Source organism: Caretta caretta, chromosome 6, assembly GCF_965140235.1.
Source record: "Caretta caretta isolate rCarCar2 chromosome 6, rCarCar1.hap1, whole genome shotgun sequence".
NCBI lineage: Eukaryota > Metazoa > Chordata > Testudines > Cheloniidae > Caretta > Caretta caretta.
In genome coordinates, this window is record NC_134211.1 from 100,598,432 (window position 1) to 100,620,418 (window position 21,987).

A 21,987-nucleotide genomic window follows, 5' to 3' on the forward strand; every position below is an offset into this window, starting at 1 on the left:
TACCATCTGGAAACTTTAAGGTCTAATTAATGCAAAGAATTACATCCTTCATTTTTCTACATGATTTCATTTTAATTACAAAACTGTAAATCTATTACATTTCTCAATATTGCTCTGAAAATATTCTAAAATGATAGAAAGTGAAAAATATTTAGGATTCTGAAATTAAGTCTGTTTAACATCACCTAAAACAGTGACAATCTGTCAAAAACCCTCAACAAAAACCATTTATAAATGAGAAGGAAAAAAAAACAGTATTACAGAAAAAAAGGACCAAAACTTTTGAATAATTGTTGCAACAAATCTATCACGTATGTAATACCAAAACAAAAATCAAATGAAAAAAGACTGAACAGCTTTACAGCTTGGTAAAATGGCAAACATGGAGTAAGGCAAAACATTTTTTAAACAGTTTGAGAAAATAATATGGACTTTAAAAAGAAATTTTCTCTGAGATTCCAGGAGTCCAAAATAGATAGGCATTTCTTTCAAATAGGACATTTTATGAAATCATGTCTGTATTATTCTAAACAAAAATCTGACTACTATGTTCCTCCTTGTGTAATCAGACACACCCGATCTAAAAACTCTGTTTCTTAACGATCCTGTAGGTGCAACATTGTTCCTGGTGTACAGTACTGTACTTACCCTTATCTGTCCTAGCCTTACATAGAAATCCATTTGTTTAACATTCTAGGGCCCATCGTGGTACTGGACAACTACGTTTTTCTAAGGGATAAGGTGTATACGTATGACTGTATAACCAATCCATCACACACAGACCTAATAGTTGCATGTCTGTTTATGAGGTAAGAAATCTGTTGCCTTTATTTTCAAAATCTAGAATACAAGTTTTACCACCCAAATTTCAAGCTGTTTTTGTATTAAGTATAAAAGAAAATTGTATACGGTAAATAACTGAATTTGGAGCTACCAGTTCAGACAGTGAGGGTATGTCTACACTGCAGCTGGGATTGTGCCTTACAGCCCAGGTAGTCATGCGCTAGCTCTGCTTGAACTGGCATGCTAATAATATGTGGACGACGCAATATGAGTTAGCCACCCAAGTACAGGTCAAGTGGATTGGGCAGTCTTGTACTTGGGCACCTAGCCTGTGCTGAAACTTCCATACTGTTATTTTAGCGCTCTAGCTTGGGCACGCTCTCAGCTGAAGTGTAGAACTACCCTGAGTTTCCTACAGAGCTAGAATCCAAAGGCAGAGCTGCAGGAATGCTGAACATTTAGGAAGGAGCCCCTCTACTTTCACATCAGGTTTCCTTTCCATGAGTTTATATGCATAGAACCCCACCCAGCCAATATGTCCCTTTAACAGCTTACTGACATCTCTGTAAAGTCACGTGTACAGGTAAGGTGGTTTAGAAATGGTTATAAAAACACTCTTATTTTACTTTAGGGAAAGGAGACTTCAGAAACAAAGAATGCATTTATTGGCAACCCACTGTAAAAAAAAGGAAGCTCTGTCTGTGACGCTGTATGCAATATGGGTGAACATTTATAATATTATGGATACCAGTATTACAAAACTGCCATGAATCTTAGAAGATATGCATGTGAAGGTATCAGTGGAAAAGTTTCCTTTTCTTTTAGTGGAAAAGTTATGATTTGCTAAGTATGATCATCTTATTTATATGTATGTATCATCTTTGAATCCTGAGTTATAAATATGTGTGATATAGCTGAAGGAGAACTGAAGCTTAGAATATTCTAAACACCCCAAATTTCTTGGCAAAAATGAAAGATGACTTTCCATTAAGAAGTATAATACACTGTACCTCTGCATCCAGTCTGCATTTTAATCTGTGATTTTTTTTTGAGTGGTTCCTTTGCCTTTGCGGGAGATGGGGAGAGAAAAACTGTTTTTCCATCTTTATCTCAGACACATAGGCGCCAACTCCATGGGTGCTCTGGCAGCCAAACTCCCCTCCCTGCCCCTCCTACCCCACCTCACCTCCGCTCTGCCTCTACCTCCTCCCCTGAGCACGCTGTGTCCCCGCTCCTCTGCCTACCTCCCAGCACTTGCTGCCACCAAACAGCTGTTTGGCGGCGTAGCAAGCTCCGGGAGGGAAGGGGGAGGAGCGGGAACATGGCACACTCAGGAGAGGAGACGGGGAAGAGGCAGAACCGGGGTGGGGATTTGGGGAAGGAGTCAGAATGGGGCAGGGAGGGAGCGGAGTTGGGGTTGGGACTTTGGGGAAGGAGTTGAAAAGGGGGCATGGAAGGGATGGGAGGGGCATGGAGTCAGGATGGGACCGGGGGCAGAGGTGGGGGGGGTCAATCACCCACTGGCATGAGCAGAAGTCAGCGCCTATGCTCAGACATATTTCAAAAAGAAGTCAATGGATTTCAATAAGAATTTTGTGGGTGCAGCTATTAACAGGATTGGTCCCTTAGCTTTATAAAAAAATCCACAGTATTTATCCTCTCTACCTTTGCTCATTTTTAAACTCCACCTTACTTCCAAATAAACATCAGATTCCAAAATCTTTCCAAACTAAGCCCTAATTTAAATTATTTTCCTAGTTACAATTAAGGCAACTAACACACATTAGCTTTTGTAATATTTAATTGATACTTTTAGTCTGGTTAATTTTTAAGTCAATTGCTCTCTTTCATTCTTAATGTCAATATTTTACACAAGGATGACTTTTACTACTGAAGAGACTACTAACAGGGAAAAACTCAGGAGGCATAAATTCTGGTTCTATTTCTGTCTCTACCACCCTGTTGCCTTTGGCAAGTCACAGCCTTCCTGTGCTTCAGTCCCTTTATAAAATGGGCCTAATTCTAGAGTTGCTTAAAATTTGTGTGGGAAATTCTCCTAGTGAAAAATATGGAAAATGTCAATTCTGATTAATATTATCAGTTTCCCTGCAGAAAATTTCAAAATGAAAATTGTTTCAAATGGACATTTTGAAAAGAAAGTAAAATTTTCATTTAATTTAGACTTAAATTATAATTTTATTTTGCTTTAAAAACCATAAACAAAATATTTTAATTCAAATTAACATTAACATTTTGACACAAATTTTCATTTTCAATTAAAAAGTTGCTTAATTTAAAAAATGAAATAAAAATTTAAGTCTAAACAATATGAAAATTTTCATTTCTAATCTGTTCAAGACTACATGTGCAAAAACTAAAAAGTAATTTTACTGCAATTTTAAACACAGATTTTTTGCTTAAAATTTCTTGCAGGAAAAGTTTTTGTTTTCCAACCAGCCCTACTTAATATTATCTATTTTTGTAAAGGACTTTGGAATGTCTGGTTCAAACAAGTTGTGTGTGTGTGTATGTGTATGTGTGTGTATTATAATTAAGGCTACAATTTTGTCACAGAGGTTGTGGAAGTCACAGAATCCGTGACTTCCAAAGATCTCCGTGACTTCAGCCCAGGTGGCTGGGAACTGTAAGGTCCCGCCAACTCCTGCAGTGGCAGGCAGCTCTGAGGTACCCCACCACCACATGAGGCAGCGGGCCTCCAAGCTCCAAGCCACCATGGGCAGTGGGGGTATCCCACAGCTCCTGGACACCACGGGGGGAGGGCAGGGGGACCCCTGCAGCTCCCTGGCCACCACAGGAGAAGCAGGGAGACCCCCCGCAGAGCCCTGCCATGGCAGTGGGGCAGGAGGAGCCCTGCAGCACCCCATGCAGAGGGACCCCCACAGCTCCCTGTCACTGTGGGGGGCACGGGAAAACCCACAGACCCTGGCCGCCGCGGGAGAGCAGAGGGACCAAGGCAGCCCCTGGCTGCCGTGGAAGGGTAGGGGGATCCTTGAAGCTCTGAGCCCCAGCAGGCAGTGGGGACCCTGGACTTCCAGCCACCCTGCAGCTGCCCAGCCCCTTCCCATTTTATCATTGATATTTTTAGTAAAAGTCAGGGACAGGTCATGGGCAATAACAAAAAAATCATGAAAGACACCTGTCCCTGACTTTTACTAAAAATATCCATGACAAAATCTTAGCCTTAATTATAGTATTAGTATTATTTAAAAGGCAACATATGTTACTTTCTTGGAGTAGCAAAGAGCATGTATTTTTTCCTCTTGATTTCTTAAAAAGCCTCAAACTTGCAGACACACAAATTACTCATAAACATGTTTCCAGGATAGGGGTGTAGAATTATATATTTTTATCCAATTCTTATCAGCTTCACTCTATATTACATGTAAAGTGTACATATCTACAGCATTTGCAATACCCTTTGAAAAAGGGGACACTAGAGTGAAGAATTACATTAGATCATGAATTTAGCAAACTACATGACCAAATGTTACACACACACACACACACACACACTTTTTTTTTAAGAAGAATTATACAAACAACTAAAATAAGCATATTTATAGGGGTGCTATAAAAAGGAATAAAGCTAATATAGCAGACCGCAATAAACCCCCCAAAACAAAAAAATAATGTATCTGACTTTACAGTACATTTGGTTAAAATATACAAAACTTATATATAATGCAAACTGAAGATATTTCTTACAGGTTGACAGAGACTGAAAGATCAAGGCACTTTGGTCTCTGGAACGGTAGCAGCCACACTATTTCCAGTTTCCTCTGCCTAGAAGATTCAAACATCAAGATTCCTCAGAAGGAAGGGAGTAAATACAGTGGTGGTCACAGTAAAAGACAGTGAGGGACATGCATGTGTTATGTGTAGTGGGGTCCAGGGGGGCATGCAAAGAAAAGATATGAACCATGATCAGGAAGACTGAGCCAAAGCCTCCGGAATGATTAGGGCCCTACCAAATTCACAGTCATGAAAAACGTGTCACGGATCATGAAATCTGGTCTCCTCCCGTGAAATCTGGTCTTTGTGTGCTTTTACCTTATACTGTATGGATTTCATGGGAGAGACCTGCGTTTCTCAAATTAGGGGTCCTGACCCAAAAGGGAGCTGCAGGGGGGTTGCAAGGTTATTTTAGGTGGGTGACGGTATTGCCACCCTTACTTCTGTGCTGCCTTCAGAGCTGGGCAGCCAGAGAGAAGCAGCTGTGGGCCATGTGCCCAGCTCTAAAGGCAGTGCCACGCCAGCAGCTGTGCAGAAGGAAGGGTGGCAATACCATACCATGTCACCCTTACTTCTGCGCTGCTGCCTTCAGAGCTGGGAGACCGGAGAATGGTGGCTGCTGACTGAGGGTCCAGTTCTTCAGGCAACAGCGCAGAAATAAGGGTGGCAATACCGTACCATGCCATCCTTACTTCTGCGCTGCTGCTGGCAGTGGCGCTGCCTTCAGAGCTGGGATACCGGCCAGCAGCCGCTGCTCTCCAGCTGCCCAGCTCTGAAGGTAGCACCGCTGCCAGTAGCAGCATAGAAGTAAGGGTAGCACTACCGCAATTCCCCCGACAATAATCTTGCGACCCCCCACAACTCCTTTTTGGGTCAGGACCCCTACAATTACAACACCGTGAAATTTTAGATTTAAATAGCTGAGATCATGAAATATATGATTTTTTAAATCCAATGACCATGAAATTGACCAAAATGGACTGCGAATCTGATAGTGCCCTAAGTATGATGCTTAAGGCATAACACCACAACAAAAAATTATAACTGAAAACCAAATAACTATTAAAATATATATATACACACACTTCTGGTTAAAAATTGAGAATGATACTTATATAGTAACAATTCCTTACAATACTGATAAAACACATACATGACAATTGTGTGAATCTATTCCTTTAAGTATATTCTGGAAGAAGTAGCAGGGGAATGTGGCTGTGCTGGTAATAAATTATTTTGTTTAGAAGGGCAGCAAAAACAGGAGCATCAGTATTATCAATCTGGAAGATGGTAAATGTCAGCCATCTTGATGGTATACTGTATTTTTATGACAGGTTTCAGAGTAGCGGCCGTGTTAGTCTGTATCCACAAAAAGGAAAGGAGGACTTGTGGCTCCTTAGAGACTAACAAATTTATTTGAGCATAAGCTTTTGTGAGCTACAGCTCACTTCATCAGATGTGATGAAGTGAGCTATAGCTCACGAAAGCTTATGCTCAAATAAATTTGTTAGTCTCTTGGGTGCCACAAGTACTCCTTTTCTTTTTTTGTATTTTTATGCTCTTCTGAAGAACAGTAACAATTATCCATTGTAGTAAAATTCTTCTTTTATAATACTGTACATCTGAGATAAGTGTACTAAGTACTTTGTCTGACCTTGTACAAAGAAACAATCCTCTAAATTAAGGACTGATTGCTCTTTATGTGAGAAGAAGGAATTTCACTTATTCTGAGAAGTAGAAAGTCAAGTAGAACTCTGGTTTTGTACTTTTCCTGCTCCAAGCCTTCTGCTTTTTTCACATCTACCCCTAAATTGTTACCATTTTTATTTTTAAAAACAGTAAATTCTCAGAACAAATAAATAGTTTATTTGTACAACTAAATATTTTGATGATTTTTTAAATAAGTTGATATAAATAAAAGTAAATAGTTACTCAGATCTATACTGTTAAAGAATTGGGTTATCAAGAAACAAATCTACTGCTCTTCCTAGTACTGTTGACTGCACCAAATAATCTGGAAGGAATGGAGAGATATAAATTAAAGTTAAATTAGAAACTCTCAATAATAAATGGCATATTTCCTCTTAGTAAATGTGGCTGAATTTAGTATTTTATGTTAAATAGGGAGAAATCTAGAAGTATACATACAATTAGAGATATATAGGATGATTCCACCTTGTGCAGCAGTTTAAAAGTACTTTACACTAACTATAAATGTAATTTACACCCACTTAGTGCCCTTTTACCCTAATAGAGTAGTGTACAGTAGTCTTAGCATAAATGAGAATCTAGTCCTAACATTATAGCGTGGCAAAATTTTACACGCATTTTGCACAGGCATAAATGACTGCACAAGGCAAAGGACAATGAAGAATCAAGTCCATGGTATTTATATGTGACTGAGTATTGTTCGTCCTCATATTAAAAATTAAATAGGTGATACGCAAACACTATACCAGTATAGTACAAAAGAAAAAGTAGACTTTGTATCCAAATATCCTTGTATAAAAGAAAATCTCTTTTATGCAAGAGATGTGTATCCATTACTGTGAGCTGTAATAATTCCAGAGTCCCAATATAGTCTAAAAATGGCATAATGAAGTATTTCATAAATGCCTGTGTGATAAAACAATGGAAATACAACTGCACTTTCCTCTGAATGAAATGATCACTCTTTTAGTCAATTTTAGTAATTCTCCATAAAGTTATTCTAATATAAAAAGTCATTTGTTCAAGTTTCCCAAGCAAGGGAACAAATTTTATTATCCCCCTCATTTTAAAAAGTTAAATTCAGCAGGGTCATTTAATTCCAATTTTTTTTTTTTTTTTGCATTTAGAAACCTTTTAGTTTTTGTTTAAAAAGTACTTGAAAAATGGTACAGCAAAAATATCTCAAAGTGCAGTTTACTGAACATTACAAACAGTCTACATTGCAATTTGTTAGTGCTGTTTGCATAATAAGTGTTAATTGTTGCTATGGTTTCTTTGTATTTACTGTAGGTTTACTGGGGGGAGGGAATGTATTTGTTTACAAATGAGTTGTATTTATTACTGAGATTACTCCCAAGAGACTATTCAGAAAACAAATCTGAATATTATATTAATATTAGTTTAAAATCTTAACCCCAGCCACTTTAAATTGTTTGTTACCAGCATATATACTGATTTTTAAGATTAGATATACTAATTCTACATAAACAGTGCAAATGTCTCAATATTCGCATCAACCTAAAATTAATGCTGCAATTACTACTGACAGCCATGTCAAGAAAGTAGTAAATAAAGTAATTCACATTAGTAATTCTCAAATCCTCAAAATGCTGTCATTAGTAATATTAAAGCAACACAGAACAAATGTTGAGTTTCAAAACCTCTTGGTTTTGTCAAACACAATCCTTGTAAACATGGCTGCATAAGATTTCTCAACACTGTTATCTGAAGTAATTAAATAAATAAAAGCATTGACAAACAATTCCTATAAGCTTTTTGCATAGGGTTTGGATTAAGTTTACTTTAAAATGCAGCAAGCTGTTAATAAAATCTGTTAGTCAAGTAGGTTCCAATCCTGCTAACAATTACACATGTACTTTACACCAGTAGTCTCATTGACTTTAATGGGATGACTCACATGTGTAACTGTTTACATAATTGGGGTCTTATTTAGCACTTAAAGCTGTCCCTAGTCATTCAGAAGGTGAGCAGTAGAAATGCTCTGCATAAGTTTACAAAATATGCTATTCAATTTAAAAGTATATCAATGGAAATGTTTCAGTAAAAGTCACATATTTATGATTCCAAACAGGTTATGTACATAATATACTACCACAGCAGGAAATACCTCACTGTAGTACAACAGTGTACAGTTGTGAAACACAGTGTTTAGTATAATTTCCCTTTAGTTTTCCCAGTGCATAAGTGGTTTACAACTACACTATACAACATGCCCAAGTCTAATTATTTATTATGTACAAGATAGAAGCAAGATGTGAGGAAGAAGGAATGAAAAAAAAATGGCAAAGATACAGGGATTCATTCCTGCCAGGTGCTGAGCACTCCTCCAAAGGTGCGAAGAGCCCACAACTCCCACTGAAATCAGTAAGACTTAAAGACAGTCAGCATCTCAGAGTAGCATGCAGCACCTTGTGGGATCCCAAATAAACTCCATGAGAGAACATCAAAATCATTCAGATGTTTTATAAAGCGCAAACAAGAGAAATATAATTGAATATTTTACGATATTCTACGATAACTGCCATGTTTGTGCAATGCAAAATTAAAAACATAGGTTGGCATGCATTTAGTATGGATCTCATGATAACAAAGATGGAATTTGGAGTTTCTGCATCTTTTAGAAAAAACATTAATCTTTGTATCTTAAAGTTATCCTATAAATATAAAAGATAAACAAATACATTATAGCTGTTCCTTGAAATAGACATTTGAACACATGACCATTTTTTAAAAAGTGTTCAGTACTAAATTTCAACTCCTTTCTCTGGTATATCATTGGGTTCTGGAGTTTGAAAAGTTTTTTAAAAATTTATATTTTCTAGAAATACAAATAAACAATAGCATTACAGTGCAAAGCAATCTCATCTTGCCAGCCATATATTATCTCGATGCAAAGGGATCTAAGACTGTTATATTCTGAGTAGCATAAAACCAAATTTAAGGATTACATTTGTAAAACAGCATAATGGTACTCCTTTTATGTTCAGTTCTGTTCTTAAATTCCAAAACAAGGTCCAGATTCCGGCCCATCCTATGCACCAACACAAGGGAGTTAGAAGTGACGTAAGATGGCCTCTTGCTTTAGTGCACTGTACCGCCATTACTTGTGTGCAGAGGGAACCAGAGCTGCTATGACCCTCCTTATGCAGTTGGGCAGGAGAAGTCTTGACTCTGCTCCCCACAACATGCCTCGTGGCAAAGCGTTTCAGGGAGTACATATTGCCTTTTACAGTATATTCCCTCCCTGGAGCAGTGGGGAAACTGAAAGTAGATTATGCCTCTCAGTCACACTCTTCCTCCAGGGATAGAACAACAATGTAATTACCCTTTACTCAGGACTAGACTGCACACCAATCCAGCCCTAAGCGAGTTCAATGTTGGTTGTATTCACAATATTATACCACATCCAGTGATTCTGAACTAGGACTAAAACCAAATGTCTTGAAACAAAAAGCTAAAAAGGCAGAACTGAAACAAGTTGTTCAAAGCAATGAACATATATATCCCGGTAATCCCTCTGTTCCAAGGAGGAACAGCTATTACCAGGCATATCACCTCTTAATTGTTCAAGAGAGGATATTTCTCTGATTTTCAGTCAGAGAACTGGAAGATGGTTTCTGGGTTATTGCTGTCTGCAGGATTTGTTGGCTGCAGGGTTTTTGTTGGTGTAGTTTTACCATGAGAATGAGAGGAGGAAGAATGTGAACTTTCACTGGAACTGCTACGTGTCTCTGTGCTTGTACTAGTCTTTTTCATCTTCCTTCTTTTAGCAAGAGGTGCCTTGTCAACATTCTGGAGGCAAAATCCTTCTCTTTTGTACTTGTTAAAGGCCTGTTTCAAAATAAAAAGGCAATTTATGCATTTATAAAAGGTTTAAGAAATGTTAGAACATGCGTAATAAGGTATGAGTTCTATGTTTTATTTCTCAAGAGTCATGTCTATACATTCTTCATGCAGTTTATGACAATTTTACAACCCTTTGAACTAGCGCTGTCAAGCGATTAAAAATGTTAATCATGCGATTAATCGCACTGTTAAACAGTAATAGAATACCATTTATTTAAATATTCTTGGATGTTTTCTACATTTGCAAATACATTGATTTCAATTAAAACACAGAATACAAAGTGTACGGTTCTCACTTTATATCTATTTTTATTATAAATATTTGCACTGTAAAAAACAAAAGAAACAGTATTTTTCAATTCCCCACATAGTCCATGTTTTAAAATTATTTTACTAAGCCATAAATATAGTCAAGATTACATTTCAGTATTTTATATTTACTTAAATTACAATTTTAGTTTTAAACATTTCAGGGTTATTTTTTTTTCTTCAAAACTGAGATCTCTGCAATTGCTAAATAAAGAAAAACTGTTTACCCCACTTCTTCTTCTTGGACAGCACAGTCCCTGTTTGTAATGAAGCCATAAAATGCAATGTGTTTGAGCATAAACTGCAGTTTAACATATTATGTTTTAGATTATTCTTCATATATAAAGTTTTGAAAAAATCAATATTACATTTTCCTCTTTGCCTTCATTTGTATAACAAACAAATTTTTAGTGAATTAATGCTGGTAACCAAAAATGTCCATTAAGGCAATTAAGGTATTTCCACAGACCATTCCAAATCGTAATATATTTTAGATGCTTTAGCTCAAATTTTTGTAGCAATAGTTTACTTTCTTCCTTTCTTTCCTAATCACAAGAAGGGCAATTAAACTGAAAGTCAAGCAAGTGCTAAGTGTAACCAGAATGTTACATGTATCTTACAAAGCTTTGTTTAAGGACCTTCTCTAAACTTGTATATTTATGGTAGCTGTTTCACCATCATCACTTTCCCCAGTGATATAAATATGCTGTCAAAATCTATATTCCTCTCTCAACTTCCCACTTTGACATATGTGTTTCATTATATTCTCTCATGTAGGTTTCTGGCCACTGATACAAGTCTACATATTATATAGGCCTTATATTTCTGTGACTTCCTATACAACTATCACAGAACTCTAAATGTGAATACATTTTTTAAAGAAACAAATTCATGTAAATCCAAATTCTAGGCTGATATAATATAACAAATGTTTAATATTTATAATTAAAATACAAGAGTTTTTAAGCTTACATGAAAGGTTGCTTTGACGTATGTATGTACAGCAGCTCCTGAAGAGCCTAAGTTATCAGGAGTCATTAGAGGATTGGATGACAGCTGGCTCCCATCTTGAAGCCATTCACTGTATCTCAAGCTGGACATTTTAATTCTTTTATTTGGATCCACTGTAAGAAGTCCTAACAGAAATATATTATATATATTAAATATATTCTTAATCCAGGAGCTATTATTTATCTTTTTAATACTATGGATAAAGTAATCATTTGAAAACATAAAAATTGAATCATTTGATGAGTCATGTTTATATATCACTTAGATATAGCTCATATAATGTTGACACAGGGTTGTACAAAACACTTTTTAACAAAGAAATGAACTATGTGCTTGTTATAAAACATTCATAAATCAACAATAAAACATCAAGTGTTCAATAACTGACATCCCTAAAAAATTATAGACCTTGATTCTGGATGCGCTGATAATTACCGCTTGCAACAAAAAGATTACTTTGGCTTCCTTATAAACTTAAATTAATAAAGCACCCAAAACTGAAGAACACAAAAGTATACAGTATGGTACTTTACTCTGGTCACTGCAACTAAAAGAAAAATATGAAAAATCCATGGATACATACCTTGTATCAAATCTTTGGCTTCTTGAGATACATTCTTCCAGGCTTCTCTTTCAAAGGAGAATTCTCCCTTTTTAATTTTCTTCATAATTTCCAATGCACTGGTGCATGTTAAACCTTTGTCTTGAGACTGGAAGGGTACCTGTCCTGACAGCATTGTATACTACCAGGAGAACAAAAGTAGTACTAATTAGTACCATATATTTATTGCCAACCTTATTACAACATTACTGACTACATTAACCTAACTCACTCAATATTCAGATATTGTTATTTATAGAGTAGCAACAGTGTATATATTCCAACTAATAGTACTTTAATAAGAGTTATATTTTCTCTTTAAGGTGTACATGGCCTAAAGCACAACAGGTCTTTATTTAGAGACCTTGTTAGCAACATCGGCTTACATGTCTCAGGAATGTTGAAAACATACAGATTTTATGCAGTGGGAAGCCTATACCATTTACTTATGTTTCAAAATAAATTTTTCTGTAAAACAGAATGCAGGTTGGATCTTTATCTGAACTGGAATAGTTTTAAGAGCGTAATATAAATTTATAGAGGTCTCATAATCGACTTATTATTTCCTTCACACATCCAAGCTGTTTTAACAGGTGAACATTCCAAGAAAAAATAATTTAATCAAATTGATCAGAAAAAAACTGAAAGCTGGCTCTAGCTCTACCTTCTTAAATGCTTCCAGTGCACATCCCAGCTTGTTACTATATGTGCAGGAAAAAGATATCCTCACCCCACTCCAAAGCAGTGTTTATCCAATACTAGCTTATCTGGGACAATGTCAAGCCCTCCCCAGACATTAGTTTTAACAAGGAATCAATTCTGCTTGTGTTATAGAATGATCAAAATAAATAAGCCACACAACCAACCACTCACCAAAATGACCCCCAAACTCCAGAGATCACAGGATTCATCATAACCATTGTGATTCAAGAGCTCTGGAGCAGCATAATGAAGAGTAAAACATGGAGTCTTAAGAGGCTGATTATCAGGTGGTTTTAACCGAGCAAAGCCAAAATCAATTATTTTTATTTCTGAATTATCATTTTCATCTGTGAACAATAAATTCTGAAAAGCAAATGCAAAGATAACTAAGTTAAAATAAACATTTTAAAAGATGCAGTTTTAAAACATACATGAAATTGATTCGAACCAACAATTTTTAAAATAATTTAGTCTCTAAGAACAAATATGCAAGCCAATATCCTTTTCTCCTCTTTGTGAATATATTCTATTTCCTCATACTGCTTGATTAGAAAGAGAAGTTAAATAATGTTTAATTTATAAATCAGCTCTGATTGGAGATAAGCATGTGCTTACCACTATGCAACTTATAAAATCAGCTGCTATGTATGCGCACGCTTAGGAGATCATTTTCCAAGATACAGTGCCAAGTATATCAAATCAAATTCTATATCACAATTATATCACTAACAAGCAGAAAATTAGGTGTTTAGAAACTAGCATGTTTAGAAAGGGAAATGGAAAATGTTTAAACACTGAAGTAGTAAAAATATTACACTTCTTAGCAACCTCATTTTTAAAGGACAGAGTACTTACTGAAACTGAAGAATATTATTTAAGACTATCTACTTTAAAAGATAAGAATTAAATTGGTATATTCCAATTTAACTGAGCTAACCAAATGTGGATCAGTCTTTTAAATCATTTAAAGCTCTATTCTGTAATGTGGTAAGTAATCTAGACTGCCATATGAGTGAAAGTGTGCAATAGCACTCCCAGAATGTGCTCTGCATTTTTAAGGATTGAGCTTTAAAGTTGTCTCTTGCTACCAATACAAAGATTTGGAAAACCAAACCTGAGAAAATTCAGAGAGAGAGAGAGAATGTGTATTTTCCTATGCCAGTTTCCCTAATTTAAGGAATATTCATATCATCACTGAATTCCAACATTAAAGATGGATTATAAACCATTAAGATTCAACCAACGTGGGTAATACAGTTCTGACAGGCTGCAGAAATAATTTGACTTAGTTATTAGAAAAGTTCCTGGTGAGAATTTGGGGTGAAAGTAAGCCGGTGTGCTGATAAGAAAATCTGACAGAGCTCAAATGACCTGTTTCTGACACCTCAGTTTTATCTACTTTCTTAATCTGCCCACAAAACTCTACTAATAATGCCTTCTTTTTGAGTTTTCCCCCATATATGAGGGCTAGAATCAAATTTCCATTTGGCTACTTCATCTTTCTAAAACACTTCTTTGTTCCCTCTGATTTAAAGCTATTTCTTTAGGATAATCCCAGCCAAGTAACAGGTATACTTGGAACCTAATTTTCCAAAGCTGAAGAAAATTAGAATTATGAGTAAAACTGATGGGAAGGAAGAATTTAGAGAACAAAACATGAACGAACATTGGAATTGTTTAAGAAGAGTTTACAAGACAGCCCAAAAGCCACAATTCCTCAGTCACAGAAGAGGACTACTGGGTTAAAAGCCCATCCTAGTTAAGAGGGAAGTGAAGACCAGAAATTAGAAACAAACACACACTATATAAAAAATGGAAAAAAACAATGTAGATTGTGAACATTATAAGTTACCAACGACAAAGTGTAGAAAATTGATAAGGGAAGCTAAAGACATCAGGGAAAAATCCCTTTTTCACTGCTTAATTATTCTTATAGTTAGAGACAGCCAACGTAAAACTCCCTTACTGCAAACTAAGCCAATTACTTCTTGTCCTATCCTCAGAGGACATGAAAAACAATTGAATAATGTCCTCTTCATAATAACTGTTTACATATTTGAAGACTTACCACGTCCCCCTTCAGCCTTCTCTTCTCTACACTAAACATGCATAGTTCTTTCAACCTTTCCTTATAGGTCATGTTTTCTAAACCTTTTACCATTTTTACTGCTCTCCTCTGGACTCCTTCCAATTCGTCCACATCTTTCTTAAAGTATGATGCCAAAAACTGGACACAGTACTCCAGATGAGGCCTCACCAGTGCTGGGTATAGCAGAACAATTACCTCCCATGTCTTACATATGACACTCCTGTTAATACAGCTCAGAATAATATTTGCTTTTTTCACAACACCATCATACTGTTGACTGATATTAAATTTGTGATGCACTATAGCCCTAGGACTCTTCTGCAGTAATGCTGCCTATTCAGTTATTCTCCATTTTGTATCTGTGCATTTGATTTTTCCTTCCTAAGTGCAGTACCTTGCACGTGTCTTTACTGAATATTGTCTTATTGATTTCAGACCGATTCTCTAAATTATCAAGATCAGTTTGAATTCCAGTCCCATCTTCCATAGTGCTTGTAGCCTCTCCCCAGCTTGGTATGCAAATTTTATAAGCACACTTTCCATTCCATCATTCAAGTCATTAATGAAAATATTGAATACTAACAGACCCACAACAGACCCTTGCAGGATACTACTTGGTACAGCCTCCCAGTTTGACAGTGAACCACTGATAACTACTTTTTGAGTACAGTCTTTCAACCAGTTATATAAGCACCTTATAGTAACTGCACGTAGACCATATTTCCCTAGTTTGCTCATGACAAAGCCAAGTGAATTGTGTCAAAAGCCTTACTAAAGTCAAGCTATATCACGTCTACTGTTTCCCCACTCTTTATTAGGCTGGTTACCCTGTCGAAGAAGGAGATAAGATTGGTTTGGGATTGTTTGTTCTTGACAAATCCACACTGGCTTCTGCTTATCACCTTATTATCCTCTATTATTGTTATTAACTTATTGTTTAATAATTTGTTCCATTATCTTTCTAGGTATTGAAATTAAGCTAGCTTGCCTATTATTCTCCAGGTCCTTCCTTTTCTCCCTTTTTTAAAGCTGGATACTATGTTTGTTCTTTTCCATTCCTATGGGACCTCACTTGTCCTCTATGGGTTCTTGAAGATAGCTAATGGTTCAGAGCAAAACAAAATTTAATACATCAGAAGCAGGAAGCCTGCCAAACAATCAGCAGGACCTCTGGATGATCAAGGTACTAAAAGAGTATTCAAAGACAAGGCAGTTGCAGAGAAGCTAAATGAATTCTTTGCATTGCTCATCACTGACGAGGATATGAGGAAGATTCCCACACCTGAGCCATCTATGATGGGGTGTACCAACCCCGCAGTGGGCCGCTGGGGGTGGACCAATCATTGTGGGCCCAAGCAACCACACACCCTTTCCCCCTGCTGTGCATGCTCCAGGTGCAGAAGTCAGATTAAGGAGGCAGCCCAGCTCAATCGGAGTGGGTGACAGAGGGGAAAGGACATACACTGCTAATTCCTGCGACAGTGCTGGGGGCAGAGCCCAAACACCTGGACTATGCTCCAGGCATCTCGCTGATGACGGAGACTGCCGGGGAAGCCAAGCCACTGCCTGCTGAGGAGGCTGCTGCCTGCTCTATGTCCCAGCCCAGAGGGAAGTAAGACCTATAGACTATTTGTTTGTTTTCCCAACTCAGGAGCCATAGACTGATTGATGTTTTGCCCTGGCCAGTGGGCTAATTCCCCAAGTCCTATTGCCTGCCCCAGCCAGGAGGCTGCAGGGCTTCAGACTGCTTGTTTGTTTTGCCTGCCCAGGGACCCACAGACTATTTGTCTAAGTGACCCCGTCAGGGGGCCAGGACCCACTTGACTGGAATCACCTGCTTAACAAGGAATCCCGATGACTGTGTGATGGGGTGTACCAACCCCGCAATGAGTCAACATGGGCACCCCAACTCGACACGCCAGGCCCTGTCACACTATCCTTTTTAGGTTATGTAACATATTGCTTAAATCAGTCTCTACCAGGTGACTGGAGGATAGCTAATGCAATGCTGATTTTTTAAAAAGGCTCCAGAAGCAATACTGGCAATTACAGGCCGGTAAGTCTAACTTCAGTACCAGGCAAATTGGTTGAAACTATAGTAAAGAACAGAATTATCAGACAAACAGATGAACACAATATGTTGGGGTAGAGTCAACACGGGTTTTGTAAAGGGAAATCATGCCTCACCAATCTATTAGTATCCTTTGAGGGGGTCAACAAGCATGTGAACAAGGGTGATTCAGTGTATATGGTAAACTTGGACTTCCAAAAAGCCTTTGACAAGGTGCCTCACCAAAGGCTCTTAAGCAAAGTAAGAAGCCAGGGAATAAGAGGGAAGGTCCTCTCATGGATCAGTAACTGGTTAAAGACAGGAAACAAAGGGTAGGAAGAAATGGTCAGTTTTTTAGAATGGAGAGAGGTCCCCAAGGATCTGTACTGGGACCGGTGCTATTCAACATATTCATAAGTGATCTGGAAAAAGGGGTAAACAGTCAGGTGGAAAAATTTCAGATGGTACAAAATTACTCAAGGATAGGTAAGTCCAAAGCAGACTACAAAGAGTTACAAAAGGATCTCATAAAACTAGATGACTGTACAACAAAATGGCAGATTAAATTCAATGTTCATAAATGCAAAGCAGTGCACACTGGAAAACATCATCCCAACTATACATACAAAATGATAGGGTCTTAATTAGCTGTTACACACAAGAAAGAGAATTTTGAGTCATTGTGGCTAGTTCCTGAAAATATCTGCTCAGTTTGCAGCGGTAGTCAAAAAAGCAAACAGAATGTTAAGAACCATTAGGAAAGGCACAGATAATACAGGGAGTCCTTGGACTTACGATGCCCAACTTACATCTGATGCCACTTATGACGCTTTTCAATTGACTGCCCGTTTTACCTCTATGATGCTTGTTTCGCCCTTATAACGCTTGATTTGCATAAAGTTCGCTTGAAATCACTTCCTGGTGGTGTTATACTGGTATGGAGCTGGAAGGGGTCGCTTCAGATTGGCTTCAAGGCAGCAGGGTAACTTGTTGCCAGGTAGGGTTGCCGCTTGTTTTTGATTGGCTTCCGGCCCCAGGCTCAGCCAATCAGAAAGCTTGAACAGTGATTGGCTGAGGCTCAGCATGTGCGCCATTCTCCCTGGCTTTCTGAGCCTGTGTTGCCAGAATTCTGAGCAACATATGTGAGTTTATATGTTTATTTGAATGCTGTTTACAAAACACAATGTACTGTAAATACATTGATGTTGCAACATTAATCATCTATAATTCATTTAGTACAAAAATCTGGGTTATTGTGGTGAAAATAGTGTATCAAGCCTTGGTTCAGGAACCAATCCCCCCTTCATATCATTGATTCCTATGGGAAAAGTGGTTTCGACTTACATTTAGATTCACAACGCAATTCTGAGGAACGAATTGTGTCATAAGTCTGAGGACTCCCTGTAAGACCGACAATATCATCATGCCACAATATAAATCCATAGTAATCCCACACCTGGAATATCGTGTGCAGTTCTGGTTGCCCCTTCTCAAAAAAAAAAAGTATGTTAGAATTGGAAAAAGTACAGAGAAGAGCAACAGAGAAGATTAGGGATATTGAACAACTTCCATATGAGGAGAGATTAAAAGGACTGGGACTGTTCAGTTTACAAAAGAAATGACAAGGGGTAGCAAGGGATAGGTACTCTAGCTTTTCATAGGCTGAATTAAATACATCTAACTTATCTAAATATTATATAACCTGTTCTTTCCTGTTTTGGCCTGAGATCCTACCCCCTTGTTAATGTTAACTGTGTTAAGCATCTTATCACAATTAGCCTTTTTAGTGAAGACTGAAGCAAAAAAGGCATTCAATATTTCAGCCTTCTCTGCATTACCTGTTACTTACTCTCCCCTTCTCCATGAACTAATGGATGTACACTTTCCTTCATCTTTGTCTTACAGAGTTGTGGGTGGAAAGGAGTCTAGGGCTAGGATGACAGAGGTGCAGGTTAGTACTGAGGGGCACTCTCACAGCTGTGAGGGGAGGAGCCCAGGGCAAGCGTGGCAAGGGGCTGCACATCAGGATTACAGGGCACAGCTGTGGGGCGAGAAACACTCAAATGGCCCTACATGCTATGCACATCCTCTTCTTATTCCATTACTGCAGTGAATTCCCAAAATTTTGCTACTGTCCAATGGGTTCCAATCCCTTACAGAACGAAACATCTCAAGCCTATATAACATAGTAGCATGGATAGGGAGGGCTGCCTCATAATTAAGAACTCGCTCTTCTACTTTAATGACTTATGTAACTGCCATGTAAATAAATTAGTTTATTTATCGGTATTTCACCAAATCTACATAGTCACACCAAGCAACCCTGACCAGTACTGTTAAAAGAGTAGTTAGAGCCTAAATGGGGTCTCATGTTTTTGCAGAAAGGTGCACTGACCACATATATATGGGGAAAACTGCATCCCACCCTCAGTTCCTGACTGCCTTAAAATAGTAACTTTAAAAACAACAAGCAGGAAAAAGAGAGGAAGGGCTAGTCTGACTGTGTGGAGGCAGTAAATTCTGAGAACCGTTCGCTAACAAGTAACCCTTCATTACTTCAACTTCTCAGATTTCCGTTCTTACAGATTAGCACTATTCAGATAAGTTGAAGAATGTGCCCAGTTTATTAAGAGAATGAAGTACTCCCTTACAACCTAACATCTGAACCAGTCTTTAAATTAAGATGGTAACAAAAGTAAATGGGGGGGACTCTGTTCCACATGGTGCCATATTTATAACAACCTGCCTCAAATGCTACTTTTTCTCTGATGGACAGAGAAACAGCAATCTTCTACATTAAGCATTTTGGCAATATATTTTCTTATCTTGTTAGAATTTCATGACACACCCCAATGATTTATTTTGTTCACTAATTCAGACAGTACACAAGAGCAAAGGGTAGCATTTTCAAATCCTTTTGCTTTGAAGTCACTTAGGTTTTTGGGTGAGATTTTCAAAAGGACCTTAGTACCATTACCGCACAGACTTCTTTAGCCTTTAACTTTGAAACAGTTATAAACAATTGTATGCTAGGCAACCATAATACAAAATATTCTGCAAAAAGAGTAACAGTTGCCCCAGTTGTAAATGGGACAGAATATTAAATTCTAGACAGAAAGTGGCTGGGAATCTTCTGAGATAACAGCTATCTCAGGGGGTCTCAAACTCCCAGCCCGCGGGCCATCTGCGGCCCCACAACTGCGGCCCATGGAGGAGAGAAGCAGGCAGACACGCTGCCCTCAATGTCCACTGTAGGTGCCGCCCCCGTAGCTCCCATTGGCTGGGCGAGAGGGACAAAGAAATCATCATTAGTTGCCGGGCAGAGTCAGCCATGGAAGCAGCATCACTTTTTTCCACAATGAATATAAACAAGTCAAAATACCAAACACAACTATCTGATGCACACCTTGCTGCAATCTTGAAGGTTTCAACTGCTCAGTCACAGAGGCCAAACAACAACAAACTGACAGAACTGAAGCATTGCCAGGTCTCTGGCAAACACTAAAAACTCTCTGGCAGGCAAAGAATTATATAAAGTTGTAGGACAGTTTTATTATTTCTAAGAAATTCAAAATAAAAAATACAGTATAAACGTTTTCTTTTCTGAACACCATCTTCAGTGACATTATTGGCCCGCTGGGAGGATTTCAGGACTGACACTGGCCCTAAGGCAAATTGAGTTTGAGACCCCTGAGCTACCTCATCTACACTCAGGTCATATATTATAACCATCCCTTGAGGGTCAGTCCTAATGAAGAAATTCTATTCTATTCAGGTTTTTATGCCATAATTATCACTACAATAGCTGAGCACTTTCCAACAGTGCATTAAGCAATGTGTCTATACCTCTGTCATGTTTGGTTTGTCCTCTCATCCTCTACCTACAGGGAGAAGACCGTACAGTGGAGTATCTTGTTTTGCAAAGTAGAGTTGTTGGTTGGGTTTTTGTTTGTTTGTTTAACCACTGCAGAAGAACTGATTTGAAAGGAAGGCGTGGTCAGAAAGGCATCAAGGTTCAGAATGAGTAGTTATTGTATTAGTTTGCAGCTGATTCATTATTTTTCATTTTTAAATCAAATACAGTTAATAGGGAGACGTGACAGTAACCAGTAGGCACTTGATACTAATCCACATCACATTGCTATTACATTTTATTAGTAGTAAAGAAACAGTCACTTACTGTAGCTGTGGTTCTTTGAAATGTGATGTAGAAGGATCTGTAGAGGAGCAGCACTCGCACCTCGTAGCTATTCCCCCTTCCCTGTCTATATGAGGCAGTGCTGCCCGCACCCCGCTCAGTTCCTTTGCAGTGAATGCCCAGAGACTAGATTCTGATGCAGATGGGTCAGAGGGTGGGTCGTGGAATACACGTCTGCATCACATCTCCAAGGACCACAGTTACAGTAACTGTTTCTTCTCCTTCAAGTAGATGCAGCCGTAAATTCCACTTGGATGACTCACTAGTTATACCCAGGGGGTGTGGCTCAGATTCTATTTAAACAAGGACTGCAAAACTGCCTTCCCAAAGTTTGCATCTGATCTGGATGCTGCAGTAATGGCATAATGGTTCATAAAAATATATATTGATGACCACGTGGCAGCCCTGCAAATATGCAATATTGAGATATAGGAACACTATTGGCATAGTTTGTGCTCTCATAGAATGAGCTTGCTAAGATAGAGGGGGCGTAGCCAAAGCTGTTTTGTATGCAGCCTTGATGCAGGAAGTTATCCACTTCTGGATAGTCAGTGAGGAGACTGCCTGTCCCTTCATATAGTCTGCATACAACACTAACAGAAAAGGTCAAGCCCAAAAGAATTAATCCTGCCAAGGTAGAAGGCCAGACACAGTTTGAGGTCTAATGTGTGAAGATGCTGCTCCTCCAGAGGTAAGCGGCTTAGGACAAAAACACAGGCAAATGAAACCGCCAGGTTTAAATGAAACAGAGACCACTTTAGATACAAATTTCAGGTGCAGCCGCAATGTCACTTTGTCTTGGGATAATTGCATGTAAGGAGGCTCTGTTATCAAAGCCTGCAGCTCTCACGCTCTCCTTGCAGATGTTACTGCCTCAAGGAATACAGTTTTTTGACACAAGAGAGGAAAGGACA

At 38.1% G+C, this 21,987-nt stretch overlaps 1 protein-coding gene and 1 long non-coding RNA gene across 5 annotated transcripts in view; one reads left to right on the forward strand and one right to left on the reverse strand.

The window, feature by feature from the left end:
* The window catches only part of LOC142072575 (uncharacterized), a 53,948-nt gene that overhangs the window by 12,704 nt on the left and 19,257 nt on the right, over positions 1-21,987 (forward strand). For both annotated transcript variants that reach the window (XR_012669030.1, XR_012669031.1), the window contains exon 2: positions 698-809. This is a non-coding gene — a long non-coding RNA (uncharacterized LOC142072575). The remainder of the gene's footprint in view (positions 1-697; positions 810-21,987) is intronic.
* RPS6KA5 (ribosomal protein S6 kinase A5) overlaps positions 8,481-21,987 on the reverse strand; it is a 187,623-nt gene continuing 174,116 nt past the window's right edge. For all 3 annotated transcript variants that reach the window (XM_075129833.1, XM_048852700.2, XM_048852699.2), the window contains 4 exons: positions 12,908-13,099; positions 12,017-12,176; positions 11,395-11,558; positions 8,481-10,098 (listed from right to left, as the gene is read on the reverse strand). In XM_075129833.1, coding sequence (XP_074985934.1) covers positions 9,859-10,098; positions 11,395-11,558; positions 12,017-12,176; positions 12,908-13,099 — 756 coding nt within the window. In that variant the 3' untranslated portion in view covers positions 8,481-9,858. The remainder of the gene's footprint in view (positions 10,099-11,394; positions 11,559-12,016; positions 12,177-12,907; positions 13,100-21,987) is intronic.